Source organism: Octopus sinensis, linkage group LG7 (assembly GCF_006345805.1).
Source record: "Octopus sinensis linkage group LG7, ASM634580v1, whole genome shotgun sequence".
Taxonomy (NCBI): Eukaryota; Metazoa; Mollusca; class Cephalopoda; order Octopoda; family Octopodidae; genus Octopus; species Octopus sinensis.
The window spans coordinates 27,056,003-27,077,319 of NC_043003.1; the positions used below are offsets into that span (position 1 = coordinate 27,056,003).

The 21,317-nt window shown below is 37.9% G+C and overlaps 1 protein-coding gene across 2 annotated transcripts in view; it reads right to left on the bottom strand.

Annotated features, from left to right (window-relative positions):
* The window catches only part of LOC115213807 (ubiquitin carboxyl-terminal hydrolase), a 75,733-nt gene extending 54,785 nt beyond the window's left edge, over positions 1-20,948 (bottom strand). For both annotated transcript variants that reach the window (XR_004999988.1, XM_029782677.2), the window contains exons 1-2: positions 20,804-20,948; positions 12,565-12,576 (exon numbers count right to left, since the gene is read on the bottom strand). Coding sequence is in view for 1 of the 2 variants with exons in the window: in XM_029782677.2 (XP_029638537.1) it covers positions 12,565-12,576; positions 20,804-20,854 (63 nt within the window). In the remaining variant the exon portion in view is untranslated. The remainder of the gene's footprint in view (positions 1-12,564; positions 12,577-20,803) is intronic.
* Between the last annotated feature and the right edge of the window lie 369 nt (positions 20,949-21,317).

The following is a 21,317-nucleotide window of genomic DNA, read 5'->3' on the forward strand; positions in this document are numbered from 1 at the left end:
ATGAGAAGTACATGAAGTAAGCAAGCATGCTCTGCTGGATGTGTAACATCAATGTGCATGTATGATGAAGTACAAAGGTGTGAGAAAAACTGGGCATAAAGAGTATCTGATACGGTGTGCAAGAGAGAAGACTGCACTGGTATTGTCATGTGCTACAGATGGATGAGAGCAGCTGTTTAAATAAGTGCAGATTGCTAAATGTAAAATGTAGAAGGAACCTGAGGAACGAGCCCCAGGAAGACATGGGATGAAGTGGTGCAGACTGGTTTCAAGATGTTGAACATCTCGGAAGAGATAACAGGAGATTAAAATGAATGGCAATGTGCTGGGCTTCAGAAGACCTATCCATCTTGGGAAAGCATGAGGGCCCCATTGTGTCCCCCCACAACTCATCTTCTCACACCAATTCCTCCACTATTTTGCAGTACTACTCACTCAGGTGCTGTAAATGATACCATTTAGCCCCTTACACTTCATATTGTATCCCTACTACTGTCCCTCATCACCTCACACCTTGACCCACTCCTCTTTTTCTTCCTTCATTTTACTTCCCTCAAACTAATACTGTGTTCAACTCTACCCACATCTCAAATCAATCAGTCACACTATTTTCTCTCCAGTGCACATACCTACTTACCCATCTTTTCTGTTCCTCTATCCTATTTCTCTCATTTTCACCTGGTACCTTAACCTCACATTTCTCTCTCTCTCTCTCTCTCTCTCTGCAGATAAGGAAGCCATGTATTCACCTCTTCAGCAAGACACTTGATCTTTTCCCTCTATCACAATTTCATATATCTCAATACTATACCTAACTCAGCCATGAGGTCTTGTCTTGCAGGTACTTGATCTCACTAGTGCTGGTGCCAAAAAGAAAGAAAGAAAGAAGTACCCAGTACACTGTAAAGGCGTTGGTATTAGGAAGGGCATACAGTGGAACTTAGAACAGCATTCTGGGATGTCAGGTAATATTCAACTGTCCAACCTATGCCAGCACAGAAATAAGGATGTTAAATGAGGATGATACAAAAAGTTGTTAAGAATTTTTGTCGAAGAGTGTTTCAATTGCTCAATGAACTATCATGATCGTTGAATTCGGATTAACTAGTTGAATATTTCACAGACATGTAAAATTCTCAGACAGAATCAGTGAAATGTGTGACAATGATGGACTTTTAAATTTCAAGTAATGAAATTCATTTGATGAGCTTCAATAGTTTCCATCAACCAATTTTACTCACAAGGAATAGGTCAACTTGAGGATTTAGAAAATGACACTAAGATACCATACGGTGGAATCAAAACCTGAATTTCATGATTGCAAAGCAAACTTCTTAACCATTATGCCATATGAAACATTTCTACATATATTGGGTTAGTAAGGAAGTAATTTTGGTTTTCAGTGTGAAATAAGAGTCATTTTCTTTCATACAAAGAATGAACTTTAATAATCAATTACATATTGTCCATTTTGTTCAATGACCTTTTGCTATCTTTCTGGCAACTCACAGAACTTCTGGTCCTTAGCCAAAAACAGAAGCAAATGCGATTTCAGGTTATCATCATTATTGAAAGTTTTACTATTCAAAGAATTTTGCAAACTTTGAAATAAATGGTAACCTGATGGTACAAGGTCAGGGCTATATGCTGGATGCGATATCACTTCCTAACCAAGCTCCAATGATTTTTTACAGGTTAGTGAAGATGTGTGTGGTCTAGCGTTGTCATGGTGGAACAATTCCTTTATGATTTGCCAATTCTGGCTATTTTTCTGGTCCATTACACTTGGACCATTATCATTTTCAACAGAAGTCATTGTAGACAATCCGTTTTTCCTCACCAGTGATGATTCATTGGGTTAAGTGAATCTCTTTCAATTTATGTGGAGCCCAAATATTGAGCTTCTTAATGAGTCCAAGACATTTTAAGTGACTTTCAAGTGTTGTGTTATACATTTAACCTCTCTGCAATCTCTCGCACAGTTATATGATAATCAGATTCAATTATGACTGATTCAGTCATCATCAACTTTAGTAGGTCGACCAGGACCTCGAGTGAAAAATCTCTAGGATGGAATTTTTTAAACCATTTCTAACGTGTGTTCTGCTAAGCAATCAACACCATAAACTTCACATGTCTTTCAGTGAGCCTCAGCAGCTTTCTTACCATTATGGAAACAAAAGAGCAAAATAAAGCAAAAAAAGTTTGTTTTTGCACTCCATGTTAAAATTGATACTGAACTAACAGTTGTAAACAAAATTACACACAATTTGCTTCTAAAGCAAGCTAAAAGTAATGGCTATCAAATGTCAAAAGGGAAAAAACCATAACATTGATAAAAGTCAGTCAAAAAAAAATCCCAACTATCTGCGAAAAACAAATTTACTTTCTTGCCAACCCAATAAAAAAGATATAATAAAGAAAAATTGTGGTTCTGTTTGTACCAAATCTGACTAAAAGAGCCATCTTAGTTGAAATCACTATTATCTGTCTTTTATATTATTTTATCGCTTCTGTCCCTTAGCATTTCTTTTTTTTTTTGTAGTCTGCTAGAAGGTACTTGGTGAAGGCACGTGGCTTAGTAGTTAGGGTGTTGGACTCATGATCATAAGATTGTGGTTTCGATTCCTGGACCAGGCGATGAGTACCACTAGTGGTGGCATGTCACTTAGTGGTTAGGGTGTTGGATTCATGACTGTAAGATTGTGGTTTCGATCCCTGGACCAGGCAATCCATTGCGTCCTTGAGCAAAACAATTTCACATTGCTCCAGTCCATTCAGCTGTAGAAATGAGTTCAGCCTGGAGAGGGATGGGTTCCACCAGGCTTTCTCGCCCAAGATACACTGGATGACTGCTTAGCCCCAACAAACCCCAAGGGGTTAAGGGACCTGTCAATTGTCAAAAGGTACTTATAAGACAGTTGGTGGTGTTAAACCTCCTGGACATTACATCCAACAATGCAGATGATACTTCCTTTTCTCCTCTAATTTCCTCTAAACAAGAGTCATCTGCATACAACTTAAGACACCCACATTGACACCATGAACAGACCCTGAGAGCATCCTCCAATGGAGACATGCCAACCTTGTCTTACTAGGAAAAAAAATAAACTATTTAAAACATTATTACACAACAATACTCTTACATATGAGAAGTATGCAACTAGAGCCTTCATGATTGCTCCAAATTTGAAACCTTACTACCATCAAAGATCTCTCACAATGAAATAACATCCATCCTTTTAACACAGCATGGGCCACATCACACAGACTGGCTCTTTACTTCAGGACCAGAAGATTCCCAGCTCCAAACAAGTGTAGGTATGCTACAAGGCTCAGGTGAGGCCCACAATGGAGTACTGTTCACACATCTGGGATAGTGCTATGATATACACACAAACATCTTAGTCTATACCAAGAGAAAAGCTACTCATCTGACATAAAAATCACTCAGACATTCTCCAGTTTGAGCTCACAGGTGTGCTGCCTCCTCTACCTTTTATTTTTACTATTATTTTAGCATTAGAAAGGGTATCCAGCTGTAAAAAACAATGCCAAAAAAGACAGGGGAACATGGAGTAGTCCTCTGGTTTACCAGCTCCTTCCAAACCATCCAACCCATGCCAGCATGGAAGACAGATGTCAAATGATGATGATGGTTTCTACTCTTTGGAGCTGGCTGGTTTCATACCACTTCCAGCCAGATACTCCTAACACACTTATCTCTCCTCTCCACATCTTTCATATTGTATCCAAATGACCACCCAAGACCCCACAATAACCACTATGCCCACATAGTCCTCCAAAAGCATCAGCCCTCTGGAACCACCCTCTCTGCTTGCTCATATTTTTCTCCTATAGGTATTCAACATGCAACAGTTTAAATGGAACATCAATGGTATCAATCTTTTTTATCAATCTCTGAGAGCCTATGAAGGTCATGGGTACTGCCCTTTCCTTCACACACAACCAAGTAATATATTAAAAAAAAGTCTCCCCAAAACATAAAATTTATAAATAAGGTCTTTACATAACTCAATGAAATTTTGAAGTTCATTCATTCTCAGAACTACTTTCCATGCTGTATGGATCTTTCTACACAGCTTTGAAAGCATAGAGCCAGCAGACAAATTGGTAAAAGGCACCCAGTGCACTCTGTAAAGTGGTTGGCATAAGGAAACCATGCCAAAGCAAACTGTAGAGCTTGGTTCAGTCTCCTGACTTGCCAGTTCCTATTAAACTGTTCTACCTATACCAGCATGGAAAATGGACATTTGATGATGATGAAAGAGTCAGTGTGGGAGCTTCTAGGTCATTATCTAATCTACAAGAAATAACAGCCAAATCTCACTAAACTCAAACCACTGCAGTCTTACATACTGTAGTCCTAGATACATGGCTTGAACAAAGAAAAAAAAATGAAAGGAAAAAAAAGACAATGATCATAGCTGCAACAGTCGATTTTTAATCATAGGTTGACTTGACCTAGTGTTAAACACCTGATGAACTAGGCCTACAAGAGAGTTTATGTTGATGTTCAACATACTAGAAATAGCAGCTAAATGTCCTCAAATCAGACCCTAACACTTTAAAAGTGTGGCTGTATGGTAAAAAGCTTGCTTCCCAACCACATGGTTCCAGGTTCAGTCCCATTGCCTAGCACCATGGGCACATGTCTTATATTATAGCCTTGGGCAGACAAAAGCCTTGTGAGTGGATATGGCAGACAGAAACTGAAAGAAGTCCATTGTGTGTGTGTGTGTGTGTGTGTGTGTGTGGTGTGCATGTATATATATATATATATATATATATCTATGTGTGTGTGTGTCTGTCCCATACCACCAGTTGACAACCAGTGTTGGTGTGTTTGCATCCCTATAACTTAGCAGATCAGCAAAAAAGACCAATAGAAGAACCAGGCATAAAAAATAAGTACTGGAGTCGATTCCATTTGACTAAAATTTCAAGGTGGTGCCCCAGTATGGCCTCAGTATAATGACTGAGACAAGTAAAAGATAAAAGCGTACGTTGGCCATTGTACTCCTTATATATATATTAATGAAGTAGTCGACAGTGGTGCAGCTTTAACCACAGATCGGTATAATCACCACCTGCCTAGGGTTAAACAAACATACCATAACATACATCAATACACACACAACCACTGCTATCACCACATACCAGTACCACCATCACTAGACTACAAGCACCACAGATCCACACACAATCAATACTATCACACACATACACAGTAATACCACAATCACCCAAACACATATCACTATCACCACAACATGCACACACTTGTCACAACTACTAACCACCAATCACAACTACCACCACCATCACCACATACAAACCAACAAAGAAGCCTCTACATGGTCATCCCAACTGCTAGCAACAGAAGTCAAATCTTACCACCTAGAAAAAGGAGGGATACATTGGATAACGTAATCTCAAGTATGAAATCCCTAAAATGAGAACAGAGCTTTCATAACTGAAACTCCTTTGATCACAGGCCTATCACATCTTGGCTGACCTAGGGTTATATCACCTCCTTTTTCCATAAGTGAGTATATAAGAATAGAATTATTAATATATGTTGTTAGTCAGTCTGCAGTTATCACAAGACAATTATTGTCAATATATGTAGTATCAATGTTGTTAATGCTGCAGTTATCTGTCTCCGACTTTTGTACTGCACTGCATAAAACTCTGCAGTCATTACTAATAGGATGATGACTCATGCCTGCTGAGAGTGGTTGCGTCCATTTGGTAGACAGCAGGAGAACGAAAGCCATGTGCTAAAAGAGAGTATGTTAAAGTGAGAGGGACAAAATATATATAGGGGTGGATGTACATTGCAAAAAAAAAAAAAAAAAAAAAAAAGTGTTGGAAAACAGAATATGGAGGTGGTGGTGGTGGTGGAAGTAGAATAATGAGAAAAATGTGGTGGAAGAAGAGAATGGGCAAAACGGGGTGGAAAAATGAACAGATGTTAGGTGGGAAAAAAAATGTGCTACTACATTACTCTTTACTCTTTTACTTGTTTCAGTCATTTGACTCCGGCCATGCTGGAGCACCGCCTTTAGTCGAGCAAATCGACCCCGAGACTTATTCTTTGTAAGCCCAGTACTTATTCTATCGGTCTCTTTTGCCGAACCGCTAAGTAACGGGGACATAAACACACCAGCATCGGTTGTCAAGCAATGCTAGGGGGACAAACACAGACACACAAACACATACATATATATATATACATATATACGACAGGCTTCTTTCAGTTTCCGTCTACCAAATCCACTCACAAGGCATTGGTCGGCCCGGGGCTATAGCAGAAGACACTTGCCCAAGATGCCACGCAATGGGACTGAACCTGGAACCATGTGGTTGGTTAGCAAGCTACTTACCTACCACACAGCCATTTCTGCGCCTATATATTAGGAGAAAATAGATTTTAAAATGGGGTGGAAAATAGATTTTTCTGCAAATAGGATTCGAAAAAGAGACAATGTTCAGCAGAAAAACAAATGTGCTACTATACTGGGAGAAAATAGATTGTGTGCCAATAAGGGTGGGGAATGTATTTTGCATAAAAGGGATTGGAAAAACAAATATGTGAAGTGGGATGGAAAAATGGATTGCGTCCATTGCGTGAGTGTAGTGGGTGCTTTTTACATGCCACCGGCACAGGTGCCAGACGAGGCTGGCAATGGCCACGATCGGTTGGTGCTTTTTACGTGTCACCGGCACAGGGATCACAACTACAATTTACATTGGTTTTTGATGCTGATGTACTTGACTAGTTTTCAAAATTAATCGAAACAAGGAGAATATATTCCATCAGAAATATAGTAATAAAAGGGATAATTAAAATAAAAGGATTTAGTCAACTTATTGTAACAGACACAAGCATTGATTTTTTTTTTATTTTCCAGTAATAAGCACCAGTGCAGCTGTGTGGTTAAGAAGTTAGTTTCACACCCAAATGGTTTAGGGGTTCAGTCTCACTGCACAATACATTTAGCAAATGCCTAGTATAGTCGCAAGCAAAACAAGGCCTTGTGAGTGAATTTAGTAGAGAGAAACTGAAAAGAAGCCTTCTGGGGATGGTGGGGGTCAATGTGTGTGTGTGTGTATATCTATAATAAAAGCAAAATTCTGTGCCCATCTGGGATCCCAGTATCTCAGCCTACATTTGCTCTTCATAGACATATACCGTTTTGGAATCAGGATGATCCCTGGATTGAAAATCTACCCTTCATCTGGTTCTTGAACCTCCAGGATTTGGACTGCATTTAAAAGTATTTGGTTGCTATTTCATGTTGGTGGCATTTGTTAGATGACATCAGATCAAGGGGGAGATAAATGACATTCACTTCATTACTTTAACATTGAGATAAGAACTTTGGGACAAGTTGGCAAACAGCTGGAATTCAAATTGGGACAATAGAATAATTGCATTACAGAATTCTCATCCGTCCTTAACCTATGATGAAACACCACCATGGCTTATAGTCATTACAGATGTGTTACTGTCATGCTATTCAGCACTCTTTAGTTTTAGGCTGCAGGTCCAATTAGCCTTCCACAGGAGCTAGGTTAAAAGTTCACAAAGAGTGCAGCTTTTAAGCTAATGTGTGTATGTATATATGATTTAAAACAAAAAATACAGACAGGTGAGGGAATAACAAACAGGGTGTATTAGTTTGACATGCAAGAAAAAAGACTTTGATATTTTGAGCCTATGCTCTTCTACAGAAAGAAATGAGGAAAGAAAACAGAGAGAGAGGGGAAAATGGAGAGAAAAAACATGCCTGGATTAACAGTCTCCAGATGCTAGTGTGTGTGTATATGTAAGAAATTAAAAAAGGAAAACACACACACTTTATATAGTTTTAATATATCGACCGGTTTCGCTTTTACTATTCATGATATTATGGTTTACTTATGTATTTTGTTAACAAATTTTTGTCCATGTGTGTGATAATATTTACGAGTGAATGACTTCACAAGTAGAAAAATAAGGGAAGGTAATTGATTATCGTTATTGTTGTGGGCCAGGGAGATAACTGTTCACCTTTCGGTAATGAGAGGGGAATATATGTGTACACACAAAAAAAAAAGGTTTCAGAAAACATGTTTAGTGAGGGGATTTATGTACTGTGATGTAATTGTGAATTGAAATATGTAAAAAGATAAAAGTTTGTTATGTGTGCATAAGACGTGTTATGTATTTTTCAATGAAAAAAGTTGCTTTATTTAAACGTTCTTGTGAAGAGATTGTGTCTTTGCTTGGGTAGAAGGGGAAGACTGAAATTTGGTTTGATGTTATCTGAACATTTTTGTATATGTTCAGTGAACGTATCACACACAACATGGACAAAAATTTCTTCTTAAGAAAATACATATTCAAATAAGTAAACCATAATATCATGAATAGCGAAAGCGAAACCGGTCGATATATTAAAAATTATATTAAAACTATGTAAAGTGTGTGTATTTTCATATTTTAATTTCTTATATATATTACAACTTATCACATGGGGATAATCAAAATTCTTTTTCTGTTACTACAATATATATACATATATATATATAGTTACTACTATATATATATATATACATACATATATACATGTGCAAACAGCCATGCTACATGGCAGTGAAACATGGGCCGTGACTGCTGAGGTTATGCATAAGCTCGCAAGAAATGAAGCCAGTATGTTCCATTGGATGTGTAATGTCAATGTTCATACCCGACAGAGTGTAAGTGCCTTAAGAGAAAAGTTGGACCTAAGAAGCATCAGATGTGGTGTGCAAGAGAGGCGTTTACGCTGGTATGGATGAAGATAGTTGTGTGAAAAAGTGCCACACCCTAGCAGTTGAGGGAACCTGTGGAAGAGGTAAACCCAGGAAAACCTGGGACAAGGTGGTGAAGAACGACCTTCGCTCTTTAGGTCTCACCAAGGAAATGTCCAGAGACCGAGACCTTTGGAAGTATGCTGTGCACAAGAAGACCCGGCAGGACAAGTGAGGCCATAACCCATGGCCCCTACCTGGGACGTAGTCAGTCCACCTGTGCATACCTTCCTTCTTGAGAAACATAACTCTACTTGTGAAGACTTGTTGAGGCAAGTGAAAATCAAAAATCAAAGAATCAAATCAAAATCGATCAACATCAATGGAATTTCTAGTTTTGTGGTACCAGTGCCGGTGGCACATAAGAAAACCATCCGAACGTGGCCGTAGCCAGTACCGCATCGACTGGCCTCCGTGCTGGTGGCATGTAAAAATCACCATCCGAGCGTGGCCGTTTGCCAGCCTCGTCTGGCACCTGTGTCGGTGGCACATAAAAAGCACCCACTACACTCACGGAGTGGTTGGCGTTAGGAAGGGCATCCAGCTGTAGAAACACTGCCAGATCTGACTGGCCTGGTGCAGCCTTCGGGCTTCCCAGACCCCAGTTGAACTGTCCAACCCATGCTAGCATGGAAAGCGGATGTTAAACGATGATGATGATACATACACACACACTTTTATTAACGCAAAAAAAACTTTGCAGTTTTAATAAAGTAGCATTTTGCTCTCCATTTTTGGTATTCGAGTGCTAACTTTTCCTTCTTGTTTTTGGAACTATATGCGTGCGTGTATGTGTGTGTCCTTGTCTGAACATTGTGCACTGATTGCAAACAAAGTCATCATCCACATAAAAAATTGATGTCATTTCTTTGCAATCTTTGGTGAAAACATATCCATCCATTGTATTACGTTCAGAGGGCAAGAGGAAACCTATCTTGTTTGTAAATAAGCAAGGGTTAACAGACAAAGCTACGCATTTGAGACAGAGAAAGCAGAGTTGTTTAAATAGATCAATGTCCTTGACTGATGTTTACCTTATCAACCAGAGAAGGATGAAAGGCAAACCTGACCTCAATGTGATTCTGCTTACCCAATACCAATATGATGATTGAAAAGTCCTTCTCCTCCTCCATCATCACTACTTCTGCAAATTAACTCAAACTTGGGGCAGCAAATTAGATAGGTGGTTCAAAAATTACAAGCCCTGGTCCATACCAACCCCTACTCTACTCAGAACATACTAAATTACAGATGTGTGAACATGTGTGTGTGTAAATACACACACGTTCACAAACACAAATACATACACACATACATATACACAAACATGCACACACACATACATACATAAATAATCAGTTGATTGATTGGTCAGCAACAGTTGAATCTAGATGAATTAGAAATGATACTGACACACCCGCTGACATCCATGCAAACAACCATATCAACAAGTATATACACACACACACACACATACAAGCCACTACATTAACTGGCACACACACAAAGATACCAACATGTACATACACATACAAACCACCATGTCAAACATGCACACATTCTGGAAGAAACTAATGAGAAAAATATCCAACAGTACAATTTCCGATGAGAAGAGGAAATAAAGACAGAAACCATGACTACCACCATTATCACCTAACGACCATCATCACAGCCATCAACATCATCGTCATCCCCACAGACAACTTAATGTACCATTTCCTATTGCAGCAATCTGTGAGTCAGAGTTTCTTCTCCCTTACCAGTCCCACCAGTTTTTAAGAGGATCTTGTAAAAGGTCACAAGTGCACGTCTATGTTATTAAAAAAAAAAAAAAACCTGCTAGGGTTGGGGCAGAGTAAATATTGCTTTCACCTTTCCCAGGTATCAATGATAATAAAGTGCTTGTAACATATCAAGATTGATTTAGTTGATGCTTATTCTGTCTCTTACATCTGTAGCCTTGCATCTATATAAGAAATTATGATTAAGGCAGCGAGCCAGCAGAATCATTAGTGCTGGGAAGAATGCTGAGAGAGAGAGAGAGAGAGAGAGAGGGAGGGAGGGAGGAGGGAGGGAGAGAGAGAGAGAGAGAGGTTATTCATTTCCAATATACTGCAAGAACATGTCTGGCCAATGGAAAATATTATATTGTTTGGAAACAGGTGAGAGTTGGTAACAGAAAGGGTATCTGACTAGAAAATCTACATCAATTAACTCCATTCAATCCATAATAGCATGGATTGAATGGACATTAAAATGAAATGATATATATATATATATATATATATATATATATATATATATATATATATATATAATATATATATATACACACACACACACATGTGCATGCTCACTCACACACATACACACACTCTCTCTGAATAAGACCAGATCAGATAATAATATGATCTCGATGGCAGCAAGCTGGCTGTAATACATTTTAGTCTTAGCAGATTCATAAATGTACAGGGTGCATTCTAGAAGTTTTCAGGCTTTTCCAGGAGAACATTTATTTATTTCAAAGTAGTACAAAAGAAAAATTTAGAGGCATTTTCGATTGTTCTTCCACTCCCGACTCACCCTGCTGCATAGGTAGACATTAAATGAGGATCCTGATGACCTTTGTAATATATTAACCATTGATCTGGTGACATCATCATCTTCACTTAGCATCCACATTTCTGTTTACACAAGTCAGATGGAGTTTGTCGAAGCAGGTTTTCTAAACTGTTGCCAACTGTTTCCCAGCAAGGTAATTAATACTTTTATGGCTGAGGTGACGAGCTGGCAGAAATGTTAGCACGCCGGGTGAAATGCTTAGTGATATTTCGTCTGTATTTACGTTCTGAGTTTAAATTCCGCCTCAGGCATAAAAGTATTAATTACCTTGCTGGGAAACAGGTGGCAACAGTTTAGAAAACCTGCTTCAACAAACTCCATCTGATTCGTGCAAACACAGAAATGTGGACGCTAAATGAAGATGATGATGTCACCAGATCAATATTACAAAGGTCATCAGGATCATCATTTAATGTCTACCTCTGCAGCAGGGTGAGTCGGGGGTGGAAGAACAATTGAAAATGCCTCTAAATTTTTTTCTTTTCATAAATTTTAATCAACATAATTTTATAATGAATACTCTCAGAAAAGAAATCCTGTAAAAGTTCATTTTAAAAAGGTGCATGGTGCTTCTTAAAAAGAGTTATAAGGAACTATATAACAAGGGGGTGGGTGGGGAGAGAATGATCCAAAAGCTTTAATGACCATATATTTTTTATCTTGTTTCAGTCATTCCAAACCATGCTAATACCCCACGAAAGGGGATTTGAGAGGGGTTTTGGTCGAACAAATCGACCTTAGTACATATTTTTAAGCCTGGTACTCATTCTAACGATCTCTATTGCCGAATCGTTAAGTTACAGAAACATAAACATACCAACACCGGCTGACAAATGGCGGTGGAGACAAAGATATATATATGGAGAGGGGGAGAGAGATCAGACACCAATCTGTAGTTAGACTTATTTACAGACATCACCAGACAATTCGTTAATATATTATGCCGTCAGACATATAGATGTCGATCAGATCGGTGATGCTAAGAGCTTAAAGTGAAGGAAAAATGAGAGTAGAGAAAAGAAAAAGCAGACAGAAAAACAAAAGGAACATACTGATATCAGAAAATTTAGACAAACTTACCTTATTTAGAACCTGCGAAAAAAATAAAATAAAAATCTTAAATTAATTGTGTAAACATAGGTAAATGTATAAAAACAATATCATACGATAGGCCGCCTTATAGCTGGCAAATAAGAATTACATTAACAAACATATTTTTCGTGTATTTTATTATTATTATTGATAGGAGACATTTAAGAATTTTTTAAAATCATTAATAAGTAAATAAAATCATTAATAAGTTTTAATCATTAATAGAGTATCTATTAGTAACACAGTTAAGCCGTAATTAAAGGAACTACGTAATAACTACCGTAGACCCCCGTTACCTCCCTTCATAAAAACTTGAGGGAGTTAATAGTAGACAGAAATTACATAGAAAACTAATTCATACAAAACAGGGTTTCCCAACCCACGACGCCTCTGTACCCATAGAGTGCGATGTTGTAGCTCCGGTCGGTGCAACAAATGTATATACTTCATCAAATTTTTTTTTTAATTGTAACTTTTAGAACATAACTTTTGTATTGAGCGAACTCAGAACAAAATATTCAACACTACATATGCAGTCCAATTTTTAAAAATTAATTAATAAAACGTTTACTTGTCATCTTGAAATGTGATGTTACATTGCAAAAATTAAATATTTCTAAGAGGTGTTGGACAGAAAAAGATTAGAATCATAGATATAAGACAGGTACAAATGGAATTAAACCATGTCCAGTTGAGAGTATAAACTAAAAACTAGGTTTGTTTTAAGGTTTAGTTAGAGAAAGGAGCGTTTCACCCTCGACCTTTTTAAGCGGTGAGACCCCTATAAATGTCTAGTTCTTGATACTGTATGGTGGCTTGTGTGCCTTAATGACCCTGAGAGCTATACCAGCGAATTGCAAGTTCCTAATAGGGTCCCTCATACTGGACAGGCGAAAGGACAGAGGCCAGACTAACAGAAATGAAAAAAAAAAAAAAAACGGTTTACGGAGGGCCAACACCCATACCTAGAAACAAAAGGCAAAGTTACAAAATCATTGATGACAATTCAAAACCAACAGGACCTGGAAGAGGAAGGCTTTCCCAAAGAGAAATATAGGTGGGATACCGAGGAAGAACAGAAAAAAAAAAGACAGAAGACAGCGCAGAATCGAGAACAATGGAAAAAAGTCGTCGGTATCCTAGACGCCATAGGGAGCGAAGGGCTTGTTAAAGATTTGTGAGAAGAGGTTTTTATCCTCAGACCGAAGATCCGGACTAGATGCTTGCAAGAGAGTGAACTGTTAAAAGCAACCAACGGATTAAAGGAGAGACAGGTTATATCCACCACCAAGAACAAAAAACAGTCTCTCTGGTGGAATTTCAGTTTTAATCTACTGAACTTTACTCAGAGAACTTAGGTCGCGTCCTAAGTCAGAAATGATCTACTAGACCTATGATCAAAGGCTTTCTAGCGGTGACCATCTCTTTTTCTTTTCAGGTATTGCTTATCTAAGACTACATTATCCAATATATTATTCCCACTTACATGACAATAGAGTATAACTTTAAAAAGGAGAAAATAAAAACGTTTTGGTTGCTGTCTTTCATAGCCGGGTGACCACAAAGGGGCAGCGTTATTGACAGTGTTTAACACGAGCTCAAGCAGATCTGTGACCAAAGACGCTTTAGCCATAGTCATCTAGGCTTTCTTTCATAGGTAGTATCTCTGGAACTACCATTATTCAATATCATAACTTTAAAAAAAGACAGTGGGGTATAATTTAAAGGTAATTTGGCTGCTATTCCTACAGAACCAAAAAACCACTATAATTCTTGTATTTCAAATACAAAATAACTATTCACAATAAGATAGCATTGAGGAGATAGCTGCACAAACTGGTAACAGAGTACGAAACAATCGTAGGAGCCTCAAAGACCAATATTTAGTCATGGCACATACTATGTAGGGTTCAGTCCCACTATGCCGCACCTTGATCGGGTATTTTCGATGGTCCTGGCCACAAAATCTTTTTCCCCACGAGAGTTCCAGACACCAATTATGAACTCATTTGTATACAACCAATCAGAGCTCAACTATCAAACTAATTTTCGAGCGAATAAGTGATGGGCGATAAGTAAAGTCATTTGGGTAAAGAATGACCATGCTTCATTTCTTTTTTAAGAATGCCTCTTGTTCTTGTTTCAACCATGGCTGCCTCTGCGTAGTTATTTGTGTTGTTGTTTACTTTGTAAAGTACTAAGGGGAGAGGGTTGCGAGCACATCACCCTCTACCCACATTTTCCCCATCCACATCTTTACCATAATCCGATAATAGGTATAAATGCAAATCTAATTGTCTCCTAAAATCAGGCCGTGTTTGTTAACTTGTCAACAAGGTTAAGGTGAGCTCTGATTGGCTGTATGCAAATAAGTTCATTACTGGGGTCTGAAACTCATGGGAAAAAAACACTTCGTGTCCCAGACCGACCAAAGCCTGTGAGAGGATATATATGCATACATAAGGTGGGGGGGGGCTGAAAAGTTCCTGGGTTTGGGTAAAAGAAAATACAGAAGGATCAGTTAATTATGATTTTATTCAACATATTCCACTCCCAAATTCACACACTTATTGCAGCAGTCCTTCAGTTATTCTAAGACCTGTAAAAGGACTCGGAAAGTTAGGCCTCCCAACCAAGCCTTTCATGAAACCCTTAAAGCCAGGGACTTTTTATCACCTCTTCGTGTGTGCAACTTAAAACAGTTTGATTTCAGCCCATACAACTTAGTTTCGTAGCTTCATCACAGGGAGCTAGCTCGTCAGATCCAAGGGAAAAAATGGAGAGTTGTAGGACTTCCTACAGCTCGCTATTTGGCCGTCTCGACCTGACGAGCTGGGTTCCTGAGACAAGGCTACGAAACTAAGTTGTATGAGGGCGAATCAAGCTGTTTTCAATAATATGTAACTCCTAGTAAATGTGTTGAATGCCTCTTTTTTTTCATTTGCCAACTTGTGTGTACATGTATATAAAACGGGCTTCCACACAGTTTCCGTCAACCAAATTCACTCAAGGTATTGGTCAGTTCAGCGCTATAATAGAGGACACTTGCTCAAGGTGCTGTTCAGTGGGACTCAACTCCAAACCACGTAGTTGCAAAGTAAGTTTCTTAACCACACAGCTATGATCCTTTACTCGTTTCAGCCATGCTGCTGCGGTCATGCTGGAGCACCACACCTGTTAAATATTCATAGAAAAGCTGTTGTTCAGTCATGTGTGAAGAGAAGCTGTCCAATACTTTTGTACCATTTTATCATCACCATTTTTCGTCCGTGTTCCATGTTGATATAGGTTGCACCGTTTGACAGAGGATTTGGTCAGTTCTTGTGAGGGTCACAAGTTTCCCAAAAGGGCCAGAGATCCTCGTCTTGTTAGACATGTCAGCATTGGCGTGGTGTCTACGTCTGGGTGCCCTTGCTAACACCAATCGTTTCGCAATATACTGCATGCAACTGTTCTTTTGCTTTTTGTTTTTCGAAGCCACAATATTAGTTTTGAATATTGTTTCTGGAAACGAAACTCAAGAATCTCTCCATATATTGAATCCTTAAACAAATGCAAGAGCTTAGACATGAGAGCTATGCTAACATAGTATGGACATTCACATTTCTTTTGATTTCATTAATTTTAGTAATGAATGTGAAGTGGTCTATTCAATCACAATTCGAAACCATGTTACGATGTCCATTTCCTAACATAGTAATAAGCTATTTACTAGTACCAATGAGGATGGCTTAACATGGTTTCCAGTGACTAATTCGTGTTTTTTTGACATTAACTGGGTACTCCTGGAAAACTCGTAAGTGATAAATGTTCAGTTTAACTAGTTGTGGAAAACTATTTAACGAAACCCACTGAATAAAAAATACGTGGTGTTCTTTAATAAAATATATACATACAGAATTCATATTCTTGTATCTGCCTTGGAAACGAAAGGAGTGGACTTTTGAATAATACAAGACTTGGAGATTAAATATGCTTAGAAAAAAAATGCTTTCACTATTGTAATTCCTGCTGCATGAAATAGACAAATACTGGAAAGAAAGAAAAAAAAAACGAAGGAAACCATCCCCTAAATCCTTCCTCTTTTTCTTTCTCCATGAGATCATGACAGCTATTCTGAAAGTCTGTGAAAAAGAAAAAAGGGGGCAGGGTATACTGGATAATGCAGTAATGGTACAGTGTGAGTGGGGAGGGGGTTAGTTGACTGTTTTGCTTACTCTCCCAAATCCATCAGCCTTACTATCACTTTGAGGAAGACAAGATCCTATTGTCATGGTAGGCAATACGTCTCTAAATACTGTGCTAAAATCCTGCTACCTAGGAAACATAATGAACAACGCCCAACTGGACAGATCAATGAAGAACTGTCTAAAGCAAACTCAGCTTTCATAGACCCTAGTACAGTTTGTAGAGAGGTCAGGATATTTGCCTGACCAAAAGATCAAAGGGCACCAGACAACAGTGCTTGCCTCACTCCTGTATGGCTGTGAAACATGGATATTCTACAGGTACCATATTAAATGGCTGAACTCATTTAATTTGTAACATCTAGTGGCAGGACAAAGTTCCCAACATAGAGTTCCTTCCTAGAATGATGTGACATTTGAGGCATAGTTTCCTTATCAAAGCAAAAACCCCAATCCAATAACTGAATACTGAGTAATAATATATATTCTAAGTTTATCCATATGTAAATTTTGTGTAATCCTATTAAATAGAGATTGCTACAACCACTTAATATAAAAATGAACATTTATCACTTGTGGGTTTTCCGGGGGCATTCACTCAATGTCTAAAAAGGCAGGTTATTCATTGTTGGAATTCTAGTGTTTACTTGGTTTTTCAAAAAGGGATCCCAGTACTATCTGTAAGATTTTATTTTTTTTATATTGTGTCAGATTAAAACAATAATTTAAAGGGTAAATATGTTGATTTTTGGCCCCATATGACTCCTATTGAAACAGATCACTGGTCAAAAGGTGTTGAAGTCATTATCATAGTACTTTTCTTTTAAACAGTGTATACTGCATACTACCTGGTGTAGTTTAAAACTATGCACACAACCACCAACACCGTATGACATATATGTGTGTGTGTGTGTGTATGCATGTCTGTATATGTATGTATAATGCCTGTGTGTGTGTATATATATATATATTCTTTTAACCTTTTTGCTTTCATATTTCAGTTGAAATTCAAATTCATTCCCTTTTGTTTCAATTATGTTTGAAAATAATGAAGAATTTAGTAAAATAACTGTCATTCATAAGCTGACGTTTGGAATATAGATTAACATGAACCTTGGATAGAAATTTTGAAACAAGAAGTTTTAAATTGGTATCAAAAAGCTCTGAAAATGGTTTTCTGATTTCGATGTTTTGAACATTAGAGAATCAGAATATAAAAATCAAATTTTCGTAGTATCATGTGAACAAAACGCCATGCGTATTAACAATGAAAGTGAAAGTGAAGGCATTGATAAGAGCACTGTCACTTTCTACAATGTCAGATTAGCAGAAATTTGCAACACAGTCTGCGTCGAATCTTCTACCTCATAAGGTTAGAATTTATTCAGATTTTCAATGTGTTTCAAGGCTGTGAATACTCTCTCCCATCACTATCAATAACAACAACGCTAGTCCGTCAAAGGTTAATCCTCAAATTGCCTCAGGTATTCATTTTCAGTTGAGTGTACAAGAATAACCTGAAGTGAAGTGCCTTGCTCAAAGAAAGACATAACTCAACACCGGGTCTGAGAATCGAACCCACAACCTATCCATTGTGAGCGCTGACACCCTAACCATTAAGCCAAGCACCTTCATAAAGTTTGAAATGAGCTGATTATGAATCAGTGTGCAAATACATTAACACTTTAATTAGCAGTAATAGGTAAAAATTTCTAATTCAGCAATATGGCTGAAAAACATGTTCTATTTAAGGATAGGGTATATGACATCATATAAGCTTCTCTCTATTCCATCCATGTCTCGTTCAAATGTGACCAGTTCGTCGTGAACGATTGATCTTGTTTTGTACTTATGCATACACACAACAGATCAAACATCGTTTCAGTCGACACTAGTAGCAGGATTCATAAAATGAAAGGAACGGAAGGAAGGGTTTACAGTTCCAAGATTGGTGAGATTATTAAAAGGTTGATGACTGATCGGTAAAAAAAAAAATTTTTTATGTCCAACGTTATCGATAATTGTAGTCTCCAAGGTCAGTCCAGTACGATTGGGGTTGCGTTAAAGAAATTCTCTTTTTATTAGCGTTAACTTTAATTCCAATGACCAAAAAAAAAATTATAAGTCTAGTTTTTTTTTTGCGTTTGAACAACGAATTTTCATCAATTTTTACGGCACTGATAGGAACCACAGAATCGCACTCAGCTGTCTCGTTAAATTCTTGCCACTAAATAACTGCTTTGATACCAATACAATTCCACTCAGTGAAAGGGTCTCTAGGACTTCTCATACAAAGCTGAAGACTAAATGAAACATAGCAGGAACTGCCAATTTCGATTTTCTTCCAGAAATATGTTGCTTTACACAGAAACTCGTATACATGCTTGCGCATGAGAGAGAGAAAGTGTGTGTGTGTACAGACAGACAGATAGATACACAAACACACACTTAAGGTGGCAAATTCGTAGTGTAAGAATGCCGGGCCGGGTGCCTTACCCCATGCGTTCTGAATTCAAATTTTGCCACGCTTGGTGGTATATTTAATCCGTGATTTTCGGTGTTTTTAGCGAAGCCCACTCTGTTGCAAGCTTTCGGGCCAAATTTCCAAATTGATTATACCTTCCTCTTTACAGACCCGCTTGTCTTGAAAGCCCTGTAAACAGTTGTGGGCACAGCCCCCGCTCTCTCCTGACTAAAAAGATCAAAGGAATAACTACGTCTTTGAGATTAGTACAATGACATGAATCCCACCACCAGCACACACACACACACTTGTCATTGGCAATAATGTGCTGTCTCACTTGCAAAAACTGCGCATAAGAGTTTTTAAATTCTGGAATTTTCCATTTTCTATCAGTAGGTACTTTCAACATAAAAAGGATAGCGTTTTGAACGAGTTTGTGGAAGAAAAATTTTTAAAAATTCAGAATACTAATCCTTCTTTTAGATAGAGAAATTATAATCTTGCTAGTGTCATGTTTTGTAAGTCTACATACAATAATTGTTACAAATCACATAACTTGCATTGCAGAAACTAAGAGTGAACTATACTTATGTTTATTAATTATTTGGTTCCGTTATTTTGTAAAATATTTGAGATTCCTAATCTGATATATTCAAATCAAAGATACAAGAGGGAGAGCAGAATTCGAAGCTACCTCTGTTGTTTAAACGTTCCTTTTTTTTTTTTTTTTTTTTAGCTGTTATTTCTAACAAAAACGGTCGATTACATAAAAAAAAAATTGTGTTAGCTCAATAAAATATATTTCAAAAACCAAAATATCTCATTACGACCATAATTAGCTTGGAACACCGCCCACACCAAGAATTTTGTCTCGTCTAATTCGAACATCCCCACCCCACCCGTATGACTCAGATGAAGGGGGGGGGGCTATCTTTCTGCTAAAAAAAAATACAGAAGAGACTCGTGGCGGTGATTAACAAGACGGCGGATTCCGTCCACATAAATTTCATTCACATGGCTTAGGACAAATTGAGATAATGGTAGGAGACACCTGCCCAGGGTACAGCGCGTTAAGTCAGCATTCGAAATCGTACAAATGCAAAACATTCTTTTTGATCAAACAACCATACCTGAGCCTTTTCGTCTAAAGTTGCCGATTAACATGGACATGATGCGAGAGATAACGATACCGGTACAAAACACGAGCTGTAGATAAGGCAGTACGCGATTATATATATATATACACACAGCTAGTTATAAAATCTCCTACGTGTGTATAATATATATACACACGTAGGAAAATATGTCTTGGAGACAGAGTAGTGTGCACAGATATATGTACACACATAAAGGCTCCCAGAGAAAATACGTGTGCATACATGGGTAAATAATTCGAACATAACCAGGTACATGTATATTGATAAATGATTATATATCATTCCTACACACGGATATACATGCTTTCATAATTATATTATGTACATAGTCAGTCATACAAGATCATGCATGTATACAACTCTTTAAATGTACATATCTTCCGCATTATTCATACACATATTTTCAGTAGTTAACTCACCTCGGGGTTCGATTCGAGAGGTATCCAAAACTGTTTGCTGTCTGACGCCATGCTGTCAACTAGAAGAAGAAAGTTAACTACTCACTCTGTCGCGTCTTCCTCCTACTTCTTCAATAAGCTTACTCTTTCTTTTTTGTTTTCCTCCCTTCCTCCTACTTCCGCTTGCTTTTTTCACTTATAGCCGTCTACTCTGACTACTCTCTCCTGCTTTCACCTCATTGTCTGTATTTCTATTCCTGTCTTTGTTTCTCTCCCTCCTACTATTTCCGGTTTGTCGGTGCTCGCTGCTATTGTTTCAATGATATTCTTTTTATTATCGAGTCCCAGGTCAGATCTCATCGCGTAGACTTAGATCAAACTTGTTATAACAGCGACCAAGTCTTTTTTTTATTTTTGGGCGATCTTTCGTCTCTAGTAGACCTTTCCGTCGATTTCCGTAAAAAATTTTTTTTTTTTTACATATGGGCTTGCGGGAACTTTTGAAGTAATATATATACACATACACCGAGTAAAA